At 34.5% G+C, this 21,108-nt stretch overlaps 8 protein-coding genes, 1 long non-coding RNA gene and 1 pseudogene across 12 annotated transcripts; 8 read left to right on the forward strand and 2 right to left on the reverse strand.

Annotated features, from left to right (window-relative positions):
• Nucleotides 1-304: 304 nt before the first annotated feature.
• AT5G56530 (tRNA-splicing ligase (DUF239)) lies at nt 305-3,098 on the forward strand. Of its 2 annotated transcripts, NM_001203626.2 has the most exons (8): nt 305-480; nt 607-787; nt 1,052-1,138; nt 1,216-1,473; nt 1,553-1,717; nt 1,806-1,859; nt 1,963-2,109; nt 2,294-3,098. In NM_001203626.2, the coding sequence occupies exons 2-8, from the start codon at nt 614-616 to the stop codon at nt 2,669-2,671; spliced, it is 1,263 nt and encodes a 420-aa protein (NP_001190555.1). In that variant the 5' UTR covers nt 305-480; nt 607-613; the 3' UTR covers nt 2,672-3,098. The 2 variants fall into 2 exon arrangements, with proteins under 2 accessions (NP_001190555.1, NP_200464.1); NM_125036.5 differs by having other exon boundaries at nt 315-787.
• Nucleotides 3,099-4,382: 1,284 nt separating this feature from the next.
• On the forward strand, nt 4,383-4,883 carry AGP14 (arabinogalactan protein 14). Its single transcript, NM_125037.3, has one exon. It carries the CDS (start codon nt 4,475-4,477, stop codon nt 4,655-4,657), a length of 183 nt encoding a protein of 60 aa, NP_200465.1. The 5' UTR covers nt 4,383-4,474; the 3' UTR covers nt 4,658-4,883.
• Nucleotides 4,884-5,853: 970 nt separating this feature from the next.
• Nucleotides 5,854-6,804, forward strand: AT5G56544 (annotated as a pseudogene). Its single transcript has 5 exons — nt 5,854-5,921; nt 6,024-6,070; nt 6,162-6,334; nt 6,427-6,648; nt 6,788-6,804.
• Nucleotides 6,805-6,847: 43 nt separating this feature from the next.
• OXS3 (oxidative stress 3) lies at nt 6,848-7,966 on the reverse strand. The gene is made up of 2 exons (NM_125038.6): nt 7,472-7,966; nt 6,848-7,334 (listed from the first exon to the last, which is right to left on the reverse strand). Exons 1-2 carry the CDS (start codon nt 7,732-7,734, stop codon nt 7,079-7,081), a joined length of 519 nt encoding a protein of 172 aa, NP_200466.1. The 5' UTR covers nt 7,735-7,966; the 3' UTR covers nt 6,848-7,078.
• Nucleotides 7,967-9,651: 1,685 nt separating this feature from the next.
• Nucleotides 9,652-9,979, forward strand: AT5G08595. Its single transcript, NR_143089.1, has 2 exons — nt 9,652-9,802; nt 9,897-9,979. It is a non-coding gene; the product is annotated as an other RNA (long non-coding RNA).
• AT5G56555 (uncharacterized protein) lies at nt 9,946-10,296 on the forward strand (the record flags this gene model as incomplete). The annotated part of the gene is made up of 2 exons (NM_001345206.1): nt 9,946-10,032; nt 10,191-10,296. Coding segments are annotated over 2 exons (108 nt in total), but the record flags the coding sequence as incomplete, so codon positions are not given.
• Nucleotides 10,297-10,955: 659 nt separating this feature from the next.
• Nucleotides 10,956-13,217, forward strand: AT5G56560 (FBD, F-box and Leucine Rich Repeat domains containing protein; the record flags this gene model as incomplete). Of its 2 annotated transcripts, NM_001345207.1 has the most annotated exons (4): nt 10,956-11,522; nt 12,090-12,371; nt 12,463-12,597; nt 12,945-13,217. In NM_001345207.1, the coding sequence occupies 4 exons, from the start codon at nt 10,956-10,958 to the stop codon at nt 13,215-13,217; spliced, it is 1,257 nt and encodes a 418-aa protein (NP_001331780.1). The 2 variants fall into 2 exon arrangements, with proteins under 2 accessions (NP_001331780.1, NP_200467.2); NM_125039.2 differs by having other exon boundaries at nt 10,956-12,371.
• A 750-nt stretch (nt 13,218-13,967) lies between these two features.
• Nucleotides 13,968-15,828, forward strand: AT5G56570 (Leucine-rich repeat (LRR) family protein; the record flags this gene model as incomplete). The annotated part of the gene is made up of 3 exons (NM_125040.2): nt 13,968-14,882; nt 14,973-15,107; nt 15,367-15,828. 3 exons carry the CDS (start codon nt 13,968-13,970, stop codon nt 15,634-15,636), a joined length of 1,320 nt encoding a protein of 439 aa, NP_200468.1. The 3' UTR covers nt 15,637-15,828.
• Nucleotides 15,829-15,853: 25 nt separating this feature from the next.
• MKK6 (MAP kinase kinase 6) lies at nt 15,854-17,996 on the reverse strand. Its single transcript, NM_125041.3, has 8 exons — nt 17,776-17,996; nt 17,555-17,639; nt 17,321-17,455; nt 16,997-17,224; nt 16,735-16,917; nt 16,411-16,634; nt 16,266-16,311; nt 15,854-16,175 (listed from the first exon to the last, which is right to left on the reverse strand). The coding sequence occupies exons 1-8, from the start codon at nt 17,850-17,852 to the stop codon at nt 16,083-16,085; spliced, it is 1,071 nt and encodes a 356-aa protein (NP_200469.1). The 5' UTR covers nt 17,853-17,996; the 3' UTR covers nt 15,854-16,082.
• Nucleotides 17,997-18,495: 499 nt separating this feature from the next.
• Nucleotides 18,496-20,939, forward strand: AT5G56590 (O-Glycosyl hydrolases family 17 protein). The gene is made up of 4 exons (NM_125042.4): nt 18,496-18,807; nt 19,024-20,307; nt 20,402-20,435; nt 20,521-20,939. Exons 1-4 carry the CDS (start codon nt 18,753-18,755, stop codon nt 20,666-20,668), a joined length of 1,521 nt encoding a protein of 506 aa, NP_200470.1. The 5' UTR covers nt 18,496-18,752; the 3' UTR covers nt 20,669-20,939.
• Nucleotides 20,940-21,108: the final 169 nt, after the last annotated feature.

Raw genomic sequence — 21,108 nt, forward strand, 5'->3', positions numbered from 1 at the left:
TGCATTTTTTTAGTTAAGTTAAGCTATTTTCTTCCTTAATGATTCAAATGTATCTACCAATTTTTGATGTATTTTGTTCAAAAAAATATCGTAGTATTATTATGAAATAATTCATCTGAATACCCATTATCTAAAAAAATCATTATTAATCAAGCCAAGGCTGACACTTTTTTTAGAAAAAGGGGTTTCGAATAATCATTTTATGTAGCAAAAAAATTATTTTCAACATAAATAAAAAAGTTGATCTTTAATTGTCTTTTAATTACCTAGAAAAGGTTTATTTAGTGATAATTAAAAGTAGAGAGAGAATATTTGACAAATAAAAGAGAGAGAGAGTGACAAAAAGTGGAGACCTTTCATCATCAAAGGAGAGACCCACTTCAAATGTCACTGCAGAATCACTGGTGTTAGTGGTGGTGGGTTACATAGTAAGAGCTCTCTGCTACTAGTAGAAGAAGAAGAAGAAGATTGATTATAAAGGTGTTAGCTTTTTCAATACTTCACACCAAATAAAGCCTTTCTCGTTAGATAAGTAACAAGCATTTACTCAAAAGCTTCTTCCTTTCTCACTCTCTCTCTCTCTCTGTCTCTTCTTGTTTGCTTTAGACTTAAGATGGCTGCGGCGCATTTTAGTAAGGAGAGGGTCTTCAGAGGGTTTCTGGTTTGGTTCTGCTTTTGGGGACTGATGTCTCTAACATGCGCTGGGAGACTCAGTGTTTCAAGGCAGAATTTTGAAGTGCACAAACACTTGAATCGATTGAATAAACCAGCCGTTAAGAGCATTCAGGTTTTTGAATCTTTTTTCTCTTAACCTCCATTTTCGATTTTTTGCCTTTTGTGTATTTGTTTGTATGTTTGGCTGTTACCAACCTAATTGATTCAGTCTTAGTATTATAGCTTTCTGAGATTTTATGAGTTGGAGATGATTACTTATTGTTGGCTTTAGTCCTTTAGTAAGAAAATGTAGGAAAGTTAGAAACTTGTGACAACTATGTGAAAATTTTGAACTCCAGATTGATTTACAATGTTCTCTTGTGTTGTGTGTGTACAGAGTCCAGATGGTGACATAATAGACTGTGTTCACATATCGAAGCAACCAGCTTTTGATCACCCTTTCCTCAAAGATCACAAGATTCAGGTAAAAAAAAATCAGCATTTGCCTCAAGTTCACACTCATTGTGCCTATGTCTTAACATGTTATGGGGTTTTAAACAGATGGGACCTAGTTACACTCCAGAATCGCTGTTTGGTGAGAGCAAAGTGTCTGAGAAACCAAAAGAGAGTGTCAATCCTATTACACAGTTATGGCACCAGAACGGAGTTTGTTCTGAAGGGACAATACCAGTGAGGAGGACAAAGAAAGAGGATGTCTTGAGGGCGAGTTCTGTTAAACGGTATGGTAAGAAGAAGCACCTTTCTGTTCCTCTGCCTCGATCTGCTGATCCTGATCTCATTAACCAAAGTGGTCATCAGGTAGACTTTAGTGATCTTTATCTATATACCTATGTATTATGTGAATTCTTTATCTAAGGGTTCTGTTTTGTATATCTAGCACGCTATAGCTTATGTGGAAGGAGGCAAGTTTTACGGGGCAAAGGCGACAATAAATGTATGGGAACCCAAAGTGCAAAGCTCTAATGAGTTTAGCTTGTCTCAGTTATGGATTCTTGGAGGTTCTTTTGGTCAAGATCTCAACAGCATTGAAGCTGGTTGGCAGGTAAAGCACCTAGATAATGTCATAGCAGTTTAGCTTAATCTCAATTACACTTGTGTTCTTAGCTTCACTGACATATATATCGATACAGGTTAGTCCAGATTTATATGGCGATAACAACACAAGGCTTTTCACATACTGGACGGTAAGCTCAGAAAAAAAACTGAAAAACTTTCTTCACTGAGAGTATAGTATATACCCTTTGAGCTAACATATTTTGTTGGATATGTCTTCTTGGAACATAAAAGAGCGATGCTTATCAAGCTACGGGCTGCTACAATCTCCTTTGTTCGGGTTTCATACAAATCAACAGTCAAATAGCAATGGGAGCAAGTATCTCTCCGGTATCTGGCTTCCATAACCCGCAATACGATATAAGTATTACCATTTGGAAGGTAAAAAGTCTCAACCTTTATGGATGAATCAACCTGGTATCCATTTCTTGAGCTTCTCTAAAGAACCATCTTTTTCATGAAATTCTTGAACCTCAACATTTTGCCCTCAATGATGTTATCTTTATGGATATGTGAGTGTGTCTGATTAATAAAAACTGATAACTCGGGGACATTGTTCTTGTAGGATCCAAAAGAAGGGCACTGGTGGATGCAGTTTGGAGACGGGTATGTGTTGGGATACTGGCCAAGCTTTCTATTCTCTTACTTAGCAGATAGTGCATCAATAGTAGAGTGGGGTGGAGAAGTAGTGAACATGGAAGAAGATGGTCACCACACAACCACGCAAATGGGAAGCGGTCAATTTCCGGATGAAGGGTTCACGAAAGCGAGTTACTTCAGGAACATTCAAGTCGTTGATAGCTCTAATAATCTGAAAGAACCAAAAGGGCTCAACACTTTCACTGAGAAATCGAATTGCTATGATGTTGAGGTTGGTAAGAATGATGATTGGGGACATTATTTTTACTATGGAGGTCCTGGAAGAAACCCTAATTGTCAGTAGAAGTTAAAGAAAGAAGATGATTGAAGTTGTAGAGGAACACTTGTGCTGGATTTTTTCTTATTATGTGAAGTGTGAAAATATCGTTTTTGTTGATTTTTCCTTACACTTACTCTGTTTTTTTATTTTACCTGGACGGCTGGACACTGTTTTGTTTTTTTTTGGGGTTTTTAGGTTTTGATTAGGTTTAGTTGAAGGTTTTTTAAATGTTACTTGGGTTGAAAGGTTTGTCTTTAGTTTGTAAGTGTGGAAGAGAGAAGTTGATAGTCTCTTTTCTTGTAGGAGTAACCTTTAAGATAAGAAGATTAAAGATCTTTGGATTGTCTTAGAGTATTTCCTTTGTTGCCTTTTGCTTATGATGAAGGTTTGATTCATTTTACCAACTAATTATCCTGTTAATCAATGAAATGTCATTTCAACTTTGAAGTGGTTAATGATGAATTCAAAAAACAATTATCATTTTTTTTTACAGTTCAGAAATTTGAATAATGATAATTTAGCAGTTAAATTTTAGAATTAGTCAATCCACCGACTAACCTGACCGAAAATTAGAAGCCAGCAATTTAAGAAGACGTGTAAATATATTTATTTTTTTTTGACAGCAAGACGTGTAAATAAATTAAGAGATGGAAAACAAGTAGTACTATTAAATTTTAGTAAATTCTAAAATATGATGCATATTATATATTTAGATATAAATAAAATTTCTGTTAATCTGATGACAAAAAAAAATAAAAAATATGTTGATTGTAAAATTAATTTGGATTTGTAATAGTTTACGAATTTACGATGAAAATACATATGATAATATCATAATATACATAATTAAAATTTACAATAATTACTTCATAATGATGGAATTAAATATTGATACGCCGAAAATATTGATACGCCAAATCAAGTATCAAATTCACAAATAATAACAAATTGAAAAATGGGAAATAAGAGAGAAAGAGAAAAGAGAACAATAATTTGGAGAAAAATGGGTTTAGGCCAAATCATGTTACTTGGAGCACATGGAACCATCATCCAGTTTCCATCTTCTTTACCTATAAGAAACAACTAAAACAGCTCATTGCTTGCTTCTCTCATACCTACTCATTTCATCACACACACATACACCAAATTAACTCTATTAATCATTTTCTTATGGACAAATCTCATACAGATGAAGTGTACCAAGAGAGGAAAGAAGATCATTCGGAGAAAGAAATAAACATTCATTGAATGAGCTCATTGGAAAATTTGAAACGAAACCTAACACTTGCACAAAATAATAAATGACGATACATATTATTTGCAGATTTTTGAGTATGAGAGTTCGACTTCATCTTTTCGCAAAAGTTTGATGAACATTAACAAACAAATTTAATTTGCCGTTATTGATAAACAATTATACCGTCCAAAATAGTGCGAAATGCTCTTTCCAACTTTTTCTTCCTTTTTTCTAACTATTTATTTACATGGTTGATGAACTTATAAAACCTTAACGTGTCATAAATCAATTCCATAGTACAACATTACACATTTATTATATAACTTTCTAACGATTAAATTAAAAAAATTAGTGCGATATATAATATAGGAAATAATATAATACAAGTATTAACAACATTAGAATTAAATTATTCAATGCGTTGGTGTAAAGTGACATGTACACACTTGGCCTTACATGCGTACTCGCGTATATAAGCACTACTACCAAATGTAATTCACAAGCCACACATCAAAAACAACAACACAACAATAAGCACCAAAACCTCTTTTCTTCTCTTCATTTGAGTCTCAAATCGAAAAATACTAACAATGGAGGCAATGAAGATGAAGCTTTACGTGGTGGTTTTGGTGGCAGTGATAGCGTTCTCTACAGTTCACCAGACGGTTGCAGCGGTTGACGCTCCCGCGCCTAGCCCTACCTCCGATGCTTCCTCATTTATCCCTACTTTCTTCGCCTCCGTAGCGGTGATGGCCTTTGGATTCTTCTTTTAAGAAGTTTCTTCTTTGCTTTTTATGTTTAAATGAATTTAAAGTAAAATCAACTAATTGATGATGTTTAAGTCTGGTCTTGTTTTGAGTTCTAGTTGATTTCATGTTGGTTATGTTTGATGTCTTTTATCTCTCTATTATGTATCGCTGTTGAATTTGACTCATTCGAATATCAATAATAATATAATCAATAATAATATAATATTATTATTATTTGTCTATTTTCTTTATTTCTTTGATAGTAATAGAATTGATTTATTTAAAACTTCAGAAATCTATAAATGCAGATATGATGCAAACAGAAACCGAGAAAATTGGATACCGTTACGCTGGATCTATCTGGATGTAATAATCTATTAATATTCATCATATTTGTTTAGTTGAACAATGGTTTGGTTATCGACCTTTAGTCGTATACAAAAAGAAAACAAGATTATATTAATCGGAATCTTAATCTAAAAGCAATTTAAAGCTGCTAATATGTTTTCTTTTTTGGAGTGAAGAGAGACCAAAAAGCAAATACCTTTTAAGATTTCACATGGCATATTTTTGAAGCAAATGTATTTATTTTTGAGACATGGGCACAACTCCTAAACATTTCAATCTAAGAACACTTGCTCGATCTACTGGAGAGAGTTAGCATTTATGAGAGTTATAAAACACATAATCAGGCCAAATATCTCTCAAAGTCTCATAACATGAAAGATTTTAACTTTTAACTCAGAAAGTATTGCAAGTTTAAGTTACAACTTGGAAAACATAGGAAATAAAAGAGAAAGAGAAAAGTGAAATAGGTGCTGATATATAGTGATATGTGGATAGAGGTAAAGCAACAAGAACACAATCTTTTCGATGGTAGTTTAACTAGACTACCTATAGCTATTCTTTCGTTTTTTTCTGATTTATATAGGAAACAACAAGACCACAATCTTTTCAATGATAAGAGGTCCCAATTAAAACAACAATGGAAATACTAGAATAATTAAGTTGTGACAATTCGATTTGGATTTAGATTAAAAATTGTAATGTTTTGTATTTGACTTTTTCCAGTAATTCCTAAAAACAAAGAAAAGTTAAAAATGGTCGCAAAAGCGCAGAGTAATCGGCCCATTAATTTAATTGGGCTAACTTAAGGCCATTATGATAAATGGAAAATAAGAAGTAAAGTTTCTTTCAGCAATCAGAACCTTTGGAGTGACCAAACACAGATGTAGTTATTTGCTAGATGAGGCCAAGAATCGAAGTAAAGATGTTCTTATAGAACGCGGTATAATGCCTTGGTTACTGTTTACATTTTGGTATTCTTGAATCATTCACTTGTTAAGTTACGAATGTGAAAATATTCAACCTTGAGATTGACTCTGTGCAGGTAAGCACGAAGAGTGGACTCCTAAGGAGCTTGATTAAACGGGTGAAGTAAGTGTCTGATTCTAAAAAATGGTTCTGATAGTGAGGTTTTTATATGGTTATGTTGACTTAACCCTTCTCTTTTTAATCTGCTATGAAGGTATGCTGATTTGATGAACAACAGATTGACAGATTATACATTCAACGTCGATCATCTGCTTAATGACGAGGTTACTCAAACCATTAGATCTTTACATGTAAAGAAATGAGATCTAAAATGTGCTTATTGATAAGATGTCATGAGCAGGGGAATACATAGATGAGCTAAAGAAGGTGTTTGTTTTGGCTGCATAATCTCAAATTTACTTGGCTCATATGAATTCTTTGTGTTTCACATTGTCAACATCTTGTTTGCTTTGTTGTAGACAGGAATGCTAGTGTTGAATCATGCGGATGAACGAGTACTAGGACTTCACTTCACTTGCTACGATTTGCATGATCGATCAGTCGTTAACTCTGTTTTTCTTTTTGATGAAAAAAACTTATACGATTAGATCAATGTTGTGAACGTTTTTTGCAGACTATTGAGAAAGTATGTACCAATTTGTTACCAAGCGTACTAAACCAAATTCTAGTCAAATTGTCAGGTATTTTTTTTAATACTCTATACTAAAGATTGTCCTGATTCTTTTACTTAAAGATTGGGTTGAATCTTTTTGCATAATCAAATAACCAAATGTTCTGATTCTTAACTTAAAACAATGGTCCATTATAAAACTTTGTCAGGTTATTGGTTCGGAACAAGAGACAAGCTGTCTCTTACTATGTGAAGCAACAGCCATAGTTATGTGGAAATGCTTCCATCTTCTGTGAATCACTCCTGTTTACAAGCTTTGATACATACAACCAAATGACCCAAACAGCCAAAAAAAGAGAGGTATAAACAAGTCTATTCTACACAATTAAGACAGTGGAATGCTACGATGTTTTTTTGTTGTTGTCATGTTACTGAAACCGATTTTGGTGAATCGTAAAAAGGGTTAAAACTTGTAAAAGAAACTAATGTTTGTCTGAGATCTAATGTCTTCTTCTGGCTAGACAAGAGAGAACAGAGGAAGGTGTTCTGTTGGGTTTCTTGGAGATTGTAGCTTTAGGACTAAAAACCCTTTTGTAGCTTTGATCTAAAATCCCTCCAGTACTCCTAGATGACTTTCTTTTTGCTCCATAGTTTCTACTTTTAAACCCTCTCTTCATAAGATCTTCAAGGCTTTTAACATTTCCTAGTGATGTGAATGATTGAGATTTTCCTTCATAGAACTTTGATAATCCCCTCCTGAGATAATAATAAACAAAACTTTTGTTATTACAAGAAAACAGAGATAAACCAAACAAAATGAAATGAGAAACTTTTAGATCCATTAGGTATTAAACCCAAAGATCCAAAAGCTTCAAAAAAGATTGTTCTCTTACTTGATAGGGAGGTGTGACATGAGGTCAGAGAGATCTTCAAGAGGTCCATTTGAAGAAGATGAAGAAACATCATCATCATCATCATCCTCTGTAAAATCAGAACACATGGAAGAAGATAATGAACAAGATGATGAGTTATCTTCTTCATCAGAGAATGTTGTTGAAACTTCTTGAACAATGTCTTCTTCTTCTTGGATCCTTGTTGGATCTTCATAGATCATGTTGCCCATTTGCTTCAGATTCAGATTCATCTCTTTGAACATAAGAGAAAATAAAGGAGTCTTGAACAGGAGAAATAAAGTTGTGTGTTATTCTACAATTGGAAACAAAGAAACGTGAGTTCTATTTGCAGAATAGATATCTACACATATATATGGGATATGTGAAGAGTTTTTTGAGTTTTTTTTCTTCTTTATTTTAAATTTTAAAAAAGCGTAAAGAGAAGGAAAAAAAGGATAAATATATGTGTGGGTATTACTTACGTGCAAGCCGTGGATAACGTTGACCCTTTTAAAATAAATAAATTTCACTTTTCAAGTTTTATCTCCAAATTTTTTGTTATTGTTGTTTATCTCATCGCATATGTTAATTGCTATTATTGTGTTCTTTTCCCATATGCGGTTCTCATTCTATGGCCCGTCATTATCATATCACAGCTTTTTGGTTTTTGTTTTTTTGGTTTTTCTTAACTCACTTTTTCCATTTACTTTGTTATTTTGAGTCTTATTCGTTTTCCATAACATTACAAAATAATACACAATCAACAATATAATACCAAAAATTTCATTTCTAAACTAACTATAATTAGTATATTTTTGTAGTTTGATAAGATAACATATGTTTTCTTGTCATGTACAGATGTTCCAGTGAATAGGGATTTACTATATATAAAAAAAAGAGATTAGGTCTAAAGGTTTTGCAGAGAAGATAAAAATATTGATAAAGGTCGGTTTGTGTAATTAAAATAGTAGTATCTATTGTTTAGATTTGCTTCTTAGGGAGTTTTTTTTTTCAATTCCCTATGGTGCTGTTACTAGGCAAAAGAGGATAAGACCCATTCTCTTAAAACATATCCGTATCATGTCCTCGTCACCACTATCCATCCGCTCACCTTTTTTTAATTCTGATTTTGTTAATTGGACCGAAAATTGTAGTTCCCATCACTAATAATAACGACTTTTCCTCAAAATCAATTTAAATAGAAATATAACAACGTATATCCTTAAGTTATTTTATATTGACATTTTATGCATAGTAATAATTACGCTATATCCTTAAACCAAGAATCTTGTCCCTCTTTAAACAACTTTTTCCCGACAAATAAAAAGACTGCTTTTTTCTTTGAAATATGGAGGATAATATCAAGTTATCAAGTTTCAGACGATTTTTTTAGCATTGACACACACTGAATTCAATTCAAAGTAAAAATCTATGATACTTGAATATACAGATTTCAAATTGAAGTGCTTAAGTTAGGAGAATAATATTCCTATTCATACATATTTTTCATAATTCTTTAAAATCAATATTGACATTACTACATACTAAAAGTCTCCTTTGAGATTTTTCTAAGAGGATATGCACAACGGATGAAAAAAAAATGCACTTTTAATTTTGAAAAATTAATTATTTCGAAGTTCCAATCTTGCATGAAATTATCAGAGAAAAGTGCAAAAAGAACAAAAGAGCGTTATCCTCGTTATGGTTGATCTAAGATGGTTAACAAAATATCACATGCGCAGATTTTAGCCAATAAAGCGCGTGTTCATTGAATATCTGGGCTTTTTAAAAGCCCATCTAAAATGGCCCAATCTAGCAAGAGCTCGTACGATAAAAACGTCACCGCATTTAGTATATATATATATATATATATTTTTTTTTTGTCGTAGTAATTTAGAGCACCATTATTTGTGAAAACAGAGTTTTGTTCACATCATTTGCTTAAAGTTAACACTACATTTAAGAAACTAAATAAAGATTCAATTTTATTTCATGCATTACAAGAAGAAAATCGGAACAACGTGAATCATTAAAAAAAATTGGATGGGGCATTCCAAAAGCTAAAAATCCTTTGCAAAACCTACACAATGTATTTGGTTAGTTTATTAATCCAGATAGAATAATCATTTGACTTTTATTCTAATAAATAAATAATTGAATGGGTCTTTGGAGTAGGACCCATGAGTGCCCATGACTCATCTCCACCATATGTTATTCTCCTTAGATAGGATCTCTCATGTCAAGACTATAGTATATTCTTATCCTTTGATTTGGCCTTTATGAAAATGTCATAATTTCGGAGAAAATAAGTTCTTAATTTGATCTCAAAGGTAAAAAACTTTCTAGCTCTAATAATGTCAAGATTTCTCTTCTTATGTTTTGTTATTCTCACTTCAGTAAATAATGTATACTTCAATTGCAGACTCCATATCCTAGAGGTAGTTTCTTCAATTCTTTCTTGAACATCTAGAGCCATATGTACATGTTCTGTGGGATGGTGTAATCTACTTAACTGTATACTCAAAGACGCTGCAAGACTTCAATCTCTCAAGCTTACGTTGGTATGTCGTATACTATTGTTTTATTTTTCACTTTAGGTACGTACTTTGACTAGTATGCATGTAGATGAACAATACAATAAAAACATCTGTGTTTCCGCTTTTAGTTTAAACGATGTGTAACACTAATACAGGTAATATTTATTTCGTTTTATCGTCAGAAACATGATCCATTCCAGTGATCCAGTGAACATCTGGAAAGAACCAACAATTGTTCCCGATTGTTTATCAAAGAACCTCGAGATCTTGGAATGGATAGAAATATGAAGGCACAGAGCAAATGGCTGCGTACATACTAGCTAGCAAGCGTTACTTTTCTAAAGATGGCGACATTCTCGACAAGATGTAGAAACAGACAATATAATGGCATGTTAAAGAAGTTAAAGCCTTTGGACAGAGTTTCAAAGACATGTCAGCTTGTGTTTGACTGAACTTATGTGATGGTGTGTGTCTCTAGAAGATACAACTTAGTTTTCTTCTTCTTTTTCCTTGACTTTATTTTTGGTGTTTTTTGGGTTTTGTTTTCACAAATGAAATGGTAGTTGAATTAACTCTTTATAAAAAGAAAAGGAAATTAATCAGTTCGGAAATGGAATACTGAAATAGTAAAAGGAATGATTAAAATCAGGAAATTAATTTTATTGGATTTTATTTTTTCTAATTATAATAACTGTTTGCTTCAAAATTTGATAATAATCGCATGAGTTACCCCACCGTATCTATATACGATTAAATCACCAAAAAAAAAAACTAAATTTCAATAATTGCTATTTGCTACTACGTATTTGTTTCATATACATATTAAAAGTGATTTTATTTTATTTTTTGTGGCGAAACCCTAACTGGACTAGGGTTCTTTTCTTCTTTCTTTGCAAATTTCGGGGCGAGTTTTCCAAAGAGCAGAATTCGGCAGAATAAACAAAAATATGGAGAAACAGACCAGGCTCAGTGACTTGCCAGATGAATTGCTCTTGAAGATATTGTCAGCACTTCCTATGTTTAAAGTGACTTTAGCCACACGTCTCATATCAAGACGTTGGAAAGGTCCTTGGAAACTGGTGCCGGATGTCACGTTTGATGATGATGATATACCATTTAAGAGTTTTGAAACTTTTATGAGTTTTGTTTATGGATCTTTCTTGTCTAACGATGCTCAAATTCTAGACAGATTGCATCTCAAGCTTAACCAAAAGTATTCTGCTTCGGACATCAATTTTTGGGTTCAAGTCGCGGTTAACCGATCTGTGAGAGAGCTGAGAATCGACTTGTTTGGCAAAACCCTAGAATTGCCGTGTTGTTTGTGTTCTTGTATAACACTAAAAGAATTGACTCTACATGATTTATGTATCAAGGTTGTCCCGGCTTGGTTTCGCTTGCCATCACTCAAAACGTTGCACCTTTTGTCGGTTAAGTTCTCGAGTGACGGATTTGTTGCAAGTATTTTAAGAATTTGCCCTGTTCTTGAACGTTTGGTTGTAGACGGAACCAAAGGTGTCAATGTGAAGATACCCAATATGGATGTGCCTAATTTGAGGAGCTTATCTTTTCGATCTACGGGAGAGCTGAGAATTGAGTTGCTTCGCAAAACCCTAGGATTGCCAACTTGCTTGAGTAGTTTCAGAAACCTAACAGAATTGATACTCCATGGATTAGGTATCAAGGGTTTTCCGCCTTGTTTTCGTTTTGCATCACTCAAAACGTTGCGCCTCTCGTCGGTTAAGTTATCTGTTGCAAGTCTTTTAAAAATTTGCCCTGTTCTTGAATGTTTGATTGTAGAGAATGTGATGATACCCAATATCTATGTGCCTTCTCTGAGGAGCTTATCTATTCGATCCTCGAGAGAGCTGAGGATCGACTTGTCTTTGAAAACTTTCAGAACCCTAAAAGAATTGATACTTCATGAATTAAGTATCAAGGTTGTTCCTCCTTCATTTAGTTTGCCATCACTCGAAGCGTTGCACCTTCTATCCGTTAAGTTCTTTGGCGATGAATCTGTTGCAAGTCTTTTAAAAATCTGCCCTGTTCTTGAACATTTGGTTGTAGACCAAATCAAAAATGAGAACGTGATGATAACCAATATTGATGTGCCTACTTTGAGGAACTTATCTATTAGGAACTCGAAAGGAAAAGGCACATACGTTGAGGGAAGTAAAGGATTTGTGATCAAAGCTCCTTCATTGACAGATTTGAACTTTGAGGATACATTGAGTAACTTTCTTATGTTTGAACCTATGCCTGAGGTGATCAAAGCGGATATTCAGGTTATTTGTGACCAATCTAAGAACTTCATAGGGTCTCTTACCTCAATCCAACATCTTTCTCTTTGTTCTCTAACTTCAAAGGTTTTTCTTTCTTACTCTAATAAATGTCAAGATTTCTCCTTTATTGTTTTGTTATTCTCTTTACAGTAAATAATATATACTCTAATGGCAGACTCCATATCCTGCATGCACTGTTTTCTCCTCTCTTAAATATCTAGAGCTATGTACTTGTTCTGCGAGATGGGCAAATCTATTTGCTTGTATACTCAACGCCGCTCCAGAACTTCGATCTCTCAAGCTTAAGTCGGTATGTATAATGCAACTTTCTATCCATTACCTATTTAAGGTTTTACTAGCATATGCATGTATAATAACGGATATACTCATAATCAAATAGCATAAACACTTTATTGATGATGTTTTTCTTTATTTGCTAAAGATTTGTTTTTACACGCTCACTAGTAGCAACATAAAAACTTTACCAACACTTTTAAATGATAAAAAAGATTTGTAGAATCACTATTTCATTCTATCATCTTTTTGTTTCTGCTTTTCTTTTTGAACGAACGATGTTTAAGAACTAGTGCACGTTACAATGATCCGATGAACATAGTGCCTGTTTAAACTAGTGATCGTTTCATTATTTCGTTTCAGAAACATAAATTCAATTACAATGATCCGATGACCCTCTGGGAAGAACCAGCAGTTGTTGCTAAATGTTTATCGGAGCATCTCGAGATCTTTGAATGGAGACAATATGAAGGCACAGAGCAAGAGAGGAATGTGGCAGGCTACATTCTAGCAAACGCTACATGTCTAAAGATGGCGACGTTCTCGACAAGATGCAGAAACAGAAATCATCGCATGTTAAAGAAGTTAAAGTCCATGGACAGAGTTTCAAAGGCATGTCGGCTTGTGTTTGACTAAACTCTGATGTGTGTTGTGTGTTTCTACAAGACACAAGATGTTTTCTTAGTTATCTTTCTTCCTTTTCCCTGACTTTTATATTTGGTGTTCTTGAGTTTTGTTTTCTAATCTCCAAATCTTCTTTAACTTGTGAAAACAGAGCAGTTTTTGTTTACATATTTGAAAACTTTATAGTATTTAATATTTATACTAAAATTCAATCTATTTTAATAATCAATATACTTAAGATTTCAAAGTTATTTTCACTATTAAAAAGTTAAATAATTATTTTTTAGTAGGATTCGGATAATTTCAGATCGGACCCTAGTCCAAGTAAAAATGGAAATGTAGTTGAATTAGTCTCTATAAAAAAAATAAAAAAAATCAATGAATCAATTAGAAAATTGAAAAGGAAAAAGAAAAACTAGTAATAAAAGTAAGACTTTTTCCTCACGTCAAACAAAAATTAAGAAATATACTTTTGTTGATTTGTTTTTCAATAATAATATTATTTTGCATCAGATAATAATAGCATGAATTATTCTCATCGAATCACAAAAAAAAATAAAAAAAAAATAACAAGACTAAATTTTAATAATTCCGTCTTTTCTCTTGTGATAATTATCCAGAATATTCTCACAATTAAATTGATTTTTTTGTAACCGTGAAACCTAATTTACCTAAGGCTCTTTTTGTTAGTTAAGGATATATTTCTCATATATGGTTGTTAGAATATTCACTGTATATCCTCTGTATAAGTTACGACCATATATGAGAAAACTTTTCTTCTTCCTTTGCACACACGTCCCAAAACAGAGAGCAAAATTCACCAGAATCATGGAGAGCTGCCAGAAGAAACAAAAATTGGAGACACCAACAGAGCTCAGTGATATGCCTGATGACTTAATCTTCAAAATATTCTCGTTCCTTCCGTTTTTTAAAGAGGATTTAGCAACACGTTTCATATCAGAATATGGGAAGGGTCTTTGGAATCCAGACCCGAATGCCATATTTGATGATGAATCACTCGATATGACTTGTATGAGTTTTGTATATGGATCTTTGATGTCCAAGGATGCTCAGATTCTAGATAGCTTGCATCTCAAGCTTAGGAAATACTATATTGCTTCAGATATCAATTTTCTTGTTCAACTTGGGGTTAATCGATCTATGAGAGAGCTGAGAATCGACTTCTTTGGAAAAACCCTAGAATTACCGTGTTGCTTGAGTACCTGCACAACCCTAAAAGTTTTGGTACTCGATCATTTAAATATCATGTCTGTCCCGGGTTGGTTTCGTTTGCCATCAGTCGAAACTCTCCAGCTTTCATCGGTTACCGGGGGCAGCAACTATGTTCCAAGTCTTATAAGATTATGCTCTGTTCATGAACGTTTGGTTGTAGACCAAAACAGAAATAAAGATCTGGTTAATATCAATGTGCCTACTTTGAGGAGCTTATCTATCGATAACAAGAGAAGGGGACATGTGCCACTCGGTAGCTTTTGGATAAATGTTCCTTCTTTGATGTTTTTGAACATTAAGGATACATTCCAAACAATATTTGAATCTATGCCTGCGATGATCAAAGCGAATATCGAGGTTGCTCATGACCAATCGCAATCTGTGAAGTTCATAGAATCTCTTACCTCAACCCGACATCTTTGTCTTTGTTCTCCAACTTCAGAGGTAAAAACTTTCTTACTCCAATAAATAATGTCTCCATTTATGTTTTGTTATTCTCATCACTGATTATAACATAAAACTTTATAACTGCAGAATCCATATCCTAATGGCACAAAGTTCTCCAATCTTGTACATCTAAAGCTATGTACATGTTCTGCGGGATGGCAGAATCTACTTGCGTGTATGCTCAATGACGCTCCCAATCTTCGTTCTCTTACTCTTAAGTTGGTAAGTACTATGTAGAATGCAACTTTTTACTAGTATGAACCGTATGATAACATGTTCTTGTGATATTTTTCCTACGCATTCACTACTAGCAAGACTAAAACTTTTATCAATGTTTTGAATTGATAAAAAAACACTGCAGAATCTTGTTCTTTAAACATAGAAAAGTAGTATACCATAGCATCATCTCTGTGTGTCCGTTTCTTTTTTGACGATCTATAACACTAACACACGTAATGTTTCTTTCATTTTTTCGTGTCAGAGACAAAAATCCGATGTCAATCCGAAGAAAGTCTGGGAAAAGCCAACAGTCGTTCCTGAATGTTTATCTACGCGTCTTGAGATCTTGAAATGGAGAGATTATGAAGGCACTGAGCATGAGAAGGATATGGTTGGGTACATACTAGCAAACGCTACTTTTCTACAGAGGGCAACATTCTCAACGAAAGATAGAAACCAATGTGATTCCAGGTTCAGCGAGTTACAGTCTATGGAGAGAGTTTCAGAGATATGTGAGTTTGTGTTTGACTAATGTGACTCTCTTATGTGATGGTGTGTGTCTCTCTAGAAGACGCAAAGACGTTCTTAGCTTTCTTCTTCCTTTCCCTTAGACTTTTATATTTGGTGTTTTTAGGTTTTATATTTGGTGTTTTTGAGTTTAATTCATGAAAACAGAGCTGTTCATGTTTGAGTTTAATTCATGAAAAAAATTACTCTCATATGTTATTCTCCTTATCTTTTGATTTGGCCTTAATGAAATGTCATAGTTTGGGAGAAATAAGTTTTTTAACTTGACTAAGTCTATTTAATCACATAAACCAAAACCTTGTACATTACATAAAAAAGGAAGAACACAATGAAAAATAAAATCTCATTCAACTTTTATAGTCAAGTAATAGTCTTTAGAGACACATTACACAATATCATGTATCTTATCATATCATATACCAAATGCAAATGCAGAAGAAGAGGGCTTACTTATCTAAGGTAGTTAACAGGTGGTTCCAGAGTGCCAACAAGTATCCCGAGATCGATATCCTTGTCCTCAAACTTTTTTATGAATGGATGACTCTGAGAACATGAACAAACAAATCTTAGAATGTTTCATCAGAGATACTAATAACCAAGACTGAAAGAGGGTGGTGAGTAGGAATTACTTACCAAGAGGTCCAAAGATGATGCTCTTGCTGGAGGATCTTTTTGTATGCTGTTATGAATGTAAAGAAGAATCATTTAACCATTAGTTTTAATTCTTTGTGTGCCAATGCCAAGTATATGAAGATGAAAATAATGAGTTGCCACTTACCAGGCTGATACAAAGGAGCAGAATTCAGGTGAGAATTGATCAGAAGGAGCAGTTGGTGGTGGATTCTCTACTATTGCTGCCAAGAGTTCATAAAAGCTTGGCGGGTTTTGCTGATCTTCAGATTCTAAATAAGGAAATCTTCCTATTGCACATTCTAACACTGACATCCCCAAACTCCAAATGTCACTGCTGTAGTCATATGTGCTTCCACTAATCCTCTCAGGCTGTGAAGTGAAAAAAGAGACAAGTCATGATTATGTATGTATACAATACAGAAACATCAAGAAATTTGTAATGTAGATGATTTTTGGAATGCTTTCGTACCGACATATAGTTGTAGGTTCCAACAAATGTGTCCCTCTGTCCCATGGAGCTAGCAAGACTTGCACTTACACCAAAATCTGAGATTTTCACTTCCCCTTTATGGTTTACAAGAAGGTTTGATGGCTTAATGTCTCTGTGTATGACATGTCTTTCGTTGTGTAGGTACACAAGACCTAGCAAAACCTGTTCACAAGGAATAATATAAGTAAGAGTGACCGATAAATCATAAGAATGCTTTGAATAAGCTGGTGGTGTATTTGACCTGTTTACAGACAACAGCAAGGTAAGGTTCAAGAATAGTCTTGACTTGTCTAATCACATCCGCAAGAGATCCACGGTCCATGTATTCAAGCACAAGCGAAAAGGCTCCATTGTGATAGAAAGAATGGTAGCAAACTACTACATGTGGACATTGTGATGATGCTTGGTTTATTTTAAGCTCCTGAACAATTTGCTTACGGATTTCTTCTTGTATATTCATCTGTATGACCTGTGATTCATAACATAAGCAAACTCAAACCCCAAGTCTACTCAAAGGCCTTAGTCACTAGCATAAAATCAAAAGAAAGAAAAACAAGTAGTTTACCTTCATAGCAAAGAATTTGCCAACCCATTTATGACGAACTAATTGAACAACACCACCACTGCCTTTTCCGATGACTTTGACAGTCTCTAAGTCTTCAGCAGTAATTTCGAAATCAAGCTCCTTGCTATCAGATTGCTATAAATGGAAGATAAAACACATACACAAGAAATCTCCTTTAATTCTCTGGAACATTGAGGTCTCTCATAAAACAAGATTTAGGGTTGAAAAATTTACCCTTGATTGCTTCTCATCTGACGTCAACCTTAGCCCCTTTTGATTCAGAAGAAAATCTCCATCGTGAAATGTTCCACTCGCAGTCCTGTTTTCAAATTCAATGAAATTTCACAGAATCAATTCAAACCCAGAAACAATGGATCAAATCTAATCGATTCTTGTTTACAATCTCGCCAAACAAAACAGATCCAAGTAAAGAAAGGAGAAATCGCGAAACTTACAGGAAGGAAGAGATTGGGGATTCTTGAGCTGGAACGGAGAGCTTAAGCTGCTTCAAGTTCGATTTGATCTTCACCATTTTTTTTCTTTGGTTTCTTCCTTGGGATTATCGCTCTCTTTCTAGGGTTTCTATCTAAATAAGCAATTTCAAGAAAGTGTTAGGAAGTGGAGAGAAGACGACGAAGCAATCAATAACGGACTAATTTATTTTGAACGCGTAAGACCGGGAAAAGAAAAAATTATACATTAAGAAAAACAAGAATTAAATCATTTGGGCTGTAAGATTTAAATGGGCTTGAATTGATAAATATAAGATGGTACGGCCCATTGCTTATCTCTGGTATATTTGACAGCTGGCGCTAAGAAAAGTCTTAATTGATTTTCTCTTTTTTTGGTATCGGAAAACGTTTTGTGTAAATTGGATAAACGAATTATATTACTTTTTTTTTTCGATTTGTCGGTTTGAAATTAATATTTTTCCCACACTTTAAATGTATAAGCAAATTAATGTATTTGATATCGAATTTATTAAGAGCGTATAAAGCTCACAAATTCAATTCAATGGGACCAGTTTAATTTAAATTATATTGGGGTAGTTTTCGAGAATAGGCATAAATAACGGGGGAGTAATGAAAAAGTTGGAAATGGTCACAAAGCTTAGCGGAATCCAGACAAGTCTATCAAATCGAATTTATTGTACTGCCTGAGGCCCGGTTTGTTTCCGACCAGTGTTCAACTTCTGACAAGAAAAAAACAATAGCCAAGAAAAAAAAACTAAATTAGTTTCCCACTCTCGCTGTAGAGAGAGAGAGAGAGAGCTTTAACGAAGCTTTTGTTTTTTGTAGAGAGAGAAAAAGCTTCAAACTTTTTTCACTAAAAGAGAGAATTAACTCGAAGAAGAAGAAGAGCTGCCAGAAGATAATAAAGCTTCCTTCTTTCGAGTAAAGGAAGCAAAAGCAAAGTGTGTAGTTACTCAGCAATGGCGAGAGACTTCAAGCTTATCTTCTCCATTTCAATTCTGCTTCTGCTTCTAGGTTTGTCTCTCTCTGTCTCTACTACTCACTTCAAGAGCTGTCTGAGACTTTGTTCTGAAATAGAGCAGCAAAATTAAGAACATTCAATGGTTTCCAATTTCAATTCTTGTTGAATAGACTCCATTACCTTCTTCTAATTTACTGTAGAGCTATCAAAAGAAAATTTCGTCAGAAAAAAAGTCAATTGATTCTGTCTTTTTTCCCCAAATTTTGTAGACTGTTGTTACGGTGGCAAGGTCGGAGTTTGTTACGGAAGAAGCGCCGACGATCTTCCAACACCGTCAAAAGTTGTTCAATTGATTCAACAGCACAACATCAAATACGTTAGAATCTACGATTACAATTCTCAAGTCCTCAAAGCATTTGGAAACACAAGCATTGAGCTAATGATTGGAGTTCCAAACTCTGATCTTAACGCTTTCTCTCAATCCCAATCAAATGTGGACACCTGGCTTAAGAACAGCGTCTTACCATACTATCCAACGACCAAGATCACTTACATTACCGTTGGAGCTGAATCTACTGATGATCCACACATCAATGCTTCGTCTTTCGTTGTCCCCGCGATGCAGAATGTCTTAACCGCTCTGAGAAAAGTCGGTTTGAGTAGAAGAATCAAGGTTTCGACTACTCTTTCCCTCGGAATTCTCTCTAGATCTTTCCCTCCTTCTGCTGGAGCATTCAACAGCAGCTATGCTTATTTCTTGAGACCAATGTTAGAGTTTCTTGCAGAGAATAAGTCTCCTTTCATGATCGATCTTTATCCGTACTACGCTTACAGAGACTCTCCGAACAATGTGTCTTTGGATTATGTGTTGTTTGAGTCTTCCTCTGAAGTGATTGACCCAAACACGGGTTTGCTTTACAAGAACATGTTTGATGCTCAAGTTGATGCTCTTTATTACGCTCTCACGGCTTTAAACTTCAGGACAATCAAGATTATGGTTACTGAGACTGGATGGCCAACCAAAGGTTCACCGAAGGAGAAAGCTGCTGCGTCTTCTGACAACGCGGAGACATACAATTCAAACATAATCCGTCATGTAGTTACCAACCAAGGCACACCTGCAAAGCCAGGAGAGGCAATGAACGTTTATATATTCTCATTGTTCAACGAGAATCGGAAAGCGGGTTTGGATTCAGAGAGAAACTGGGGATTGTTCTACCCTGACCAGACAAGTGTTTATCAGTTGGATTTCACGGGAAAGAGCAACGGGTTTCACTCTAATTCGAGTGGTACAAACTCAAGTGGGAGTAGTAATAGCTGGTGCATTGCTTCTTCTAAAGCTTCAGAGAGAGATCTGAAAGGTGCTTTGGATTGGGCTTGTGGTCCTGGAAATGTTGATTGCACAGCTATTCAGCCAAGCCAGCCTTGTTTTCAACCAGATACTTTGGTTTCTCATGCTTCTTTCGTGTTCAATAGCTATTTCCAACAGAACAGAGCAACAGACGTTGCTTGCAGCTTTGGAGGAGCTGGTGTTAAAGTCAACAAGGACCCTAGTAAGTAAACAAAATCTCCAGCTTTTGCTTCTCCAAAATCACAAATCAACAGTCTTGATCTTTACCTTAATCTGATTCAATGTCGTTGTTACAGGTTATGACAAATGCATATACATTACTGCAGGAGGGTATGTCATAAAGATAGTTGATTCATATGCAAATTGAAGAACAGTAAATACATATTCTTACTGTTTTGTTAAAATCTTTCTGCAGGAACAAAACCAAGGCGACGAATGCAACTGCATTGACCTCCTCTGCTTCAACTCCACGTGGAAACGAACTACTCCAATGGATTTTGAAACTCTGTCTCATGATCTCGTTGTTCTTCAGTTTGCAAACTATGAATTCACAGGCACTGTAACCGAAATCTGAAAGAAATGTAGCAATAGCAAGAAAAAGCAAAATTTGTTCCTGAATAGTTTGGTCTAGAAATTGTGACACCGTCTAACGATTTTGTCTTTCTTCCTGCAGTGGAATCGTTGTACAGACATTCTATCTGAAAACTTGTCTGATATCAATTGTGTAACCACAGTCTTGTGATCTTAATCATCCTCACTATAATACACAAAAATCTCAATCTGCATAACCAATAATGAACTCTAAAGCTATGGTACCACACTGCCATTCATTAAATATTTCAACTCGACACAAATGTAGACAATACTATATTGTTTTAGAAATAATCATACAACCCCAAGATCCATCACAAGGTAGGTAATACACAGTCGGATTATCGAATAGTTTTTCTCTCACGACACAACTAGAAGATTACATAAAGCAATATGAATATAGTAGCAGCTT

This window comes from Arabidopsis thaliana, chromosome 5 (assembly GCF_000001735.4).
Source record: "Arabidopsis thaliana chromosome 5, partial sequence".
Taxonomy (NCBI): Eukaryota; Viridiplantae; Streptophyta; class Magnoliopsida; order Brassicales; family Brassicaceae; genus Arabidopsis; species Arabidopsis thaliana.

Bases quoted from the DNA above. Each gene is read 5' to 3' on its own strand.
- AT5G56530 (NM_001203626.2), top strand. From the start codon at position 614: ATGGCTGCGGCGCATTTTAGTAAGGAGAGGGTCTTCAGAGGGTTTCTG. The intron at 1,718-1,805 runs GTAAAGCACCTA...ATATCGATACAG, and splicing joins GCATTGAAGCTGGTTGGCAG to GTTAGTCCAGATTTATATGG. The intron at 1,860-1,962 runs GTAAGCTCAGAA...GGAACATAAAAG, and splicing joins GGCTTTTCACATACTGGACG to AGCGATGCTTATCAAGCTAC.
- AGP14 (NM_125037.3), top strand. From the start codon at position 4,475: ATGGAGGCAATGAAGATGAAGCTTTACGTGGTGGTTTTGGTGGCAGTG.
- OXS3 (NM_125038.6), bottom strand. From the start codon at position 7,734: ATGTTCAAAGAGATGAATCTGAATCTGAAGCAAATGGGCAACATGATC. The intron at 7,335-7,471 runs GTAAGAGAACAA...TTATTATCTCAG, and splicing joins ATGTCACACCTCCCTATCAA to GAGGGGATTATCAAAGTTCT.
- MKK6 (NM_125041.3), bottom strand. From the start codon at position 17,852: ATGGTGAAGATCAAATCGAACTTGAAGCAGCTTAAGCTCTCCGTTCCA. The intron at 17,640-17,775 runs GTAAGTTTCGCG...ATTTGAAAACAG, and splicing joins TCCCCAATCTCTTCCTTCCT to GACTGCGAGTGGAACATTTC. The intron at 16,312-16,410 runs GTAAGTGGCAAC...CATTCATAACAG, and splicing joins TGCTCCTTTGTATCAGCCTG to CATACAAAAAGATCCTCCAG.
- AT5G56590 (NM_125042.4), top strand. From the start codon at position 18,753: ATGGCGAGAGACTTCAAGCTTATCTTCTCCATTTCAATTCTGCTTCTG. The intron at 18,808-19,023 runs GTTTGTCTCTCT...CAAATTTTGTAG, and splicing joins AATTCTGCTTCTGCTTCTAG to ACTGTTGTTACGGTGGCAAG. The intron at 20,308-20,401 runs GTAAGTAAACAA...TCGTTGTTACAG, and splicing joins TAAAGTCAACAAGGACCCTA to GTTATGACAAATGCATATAC.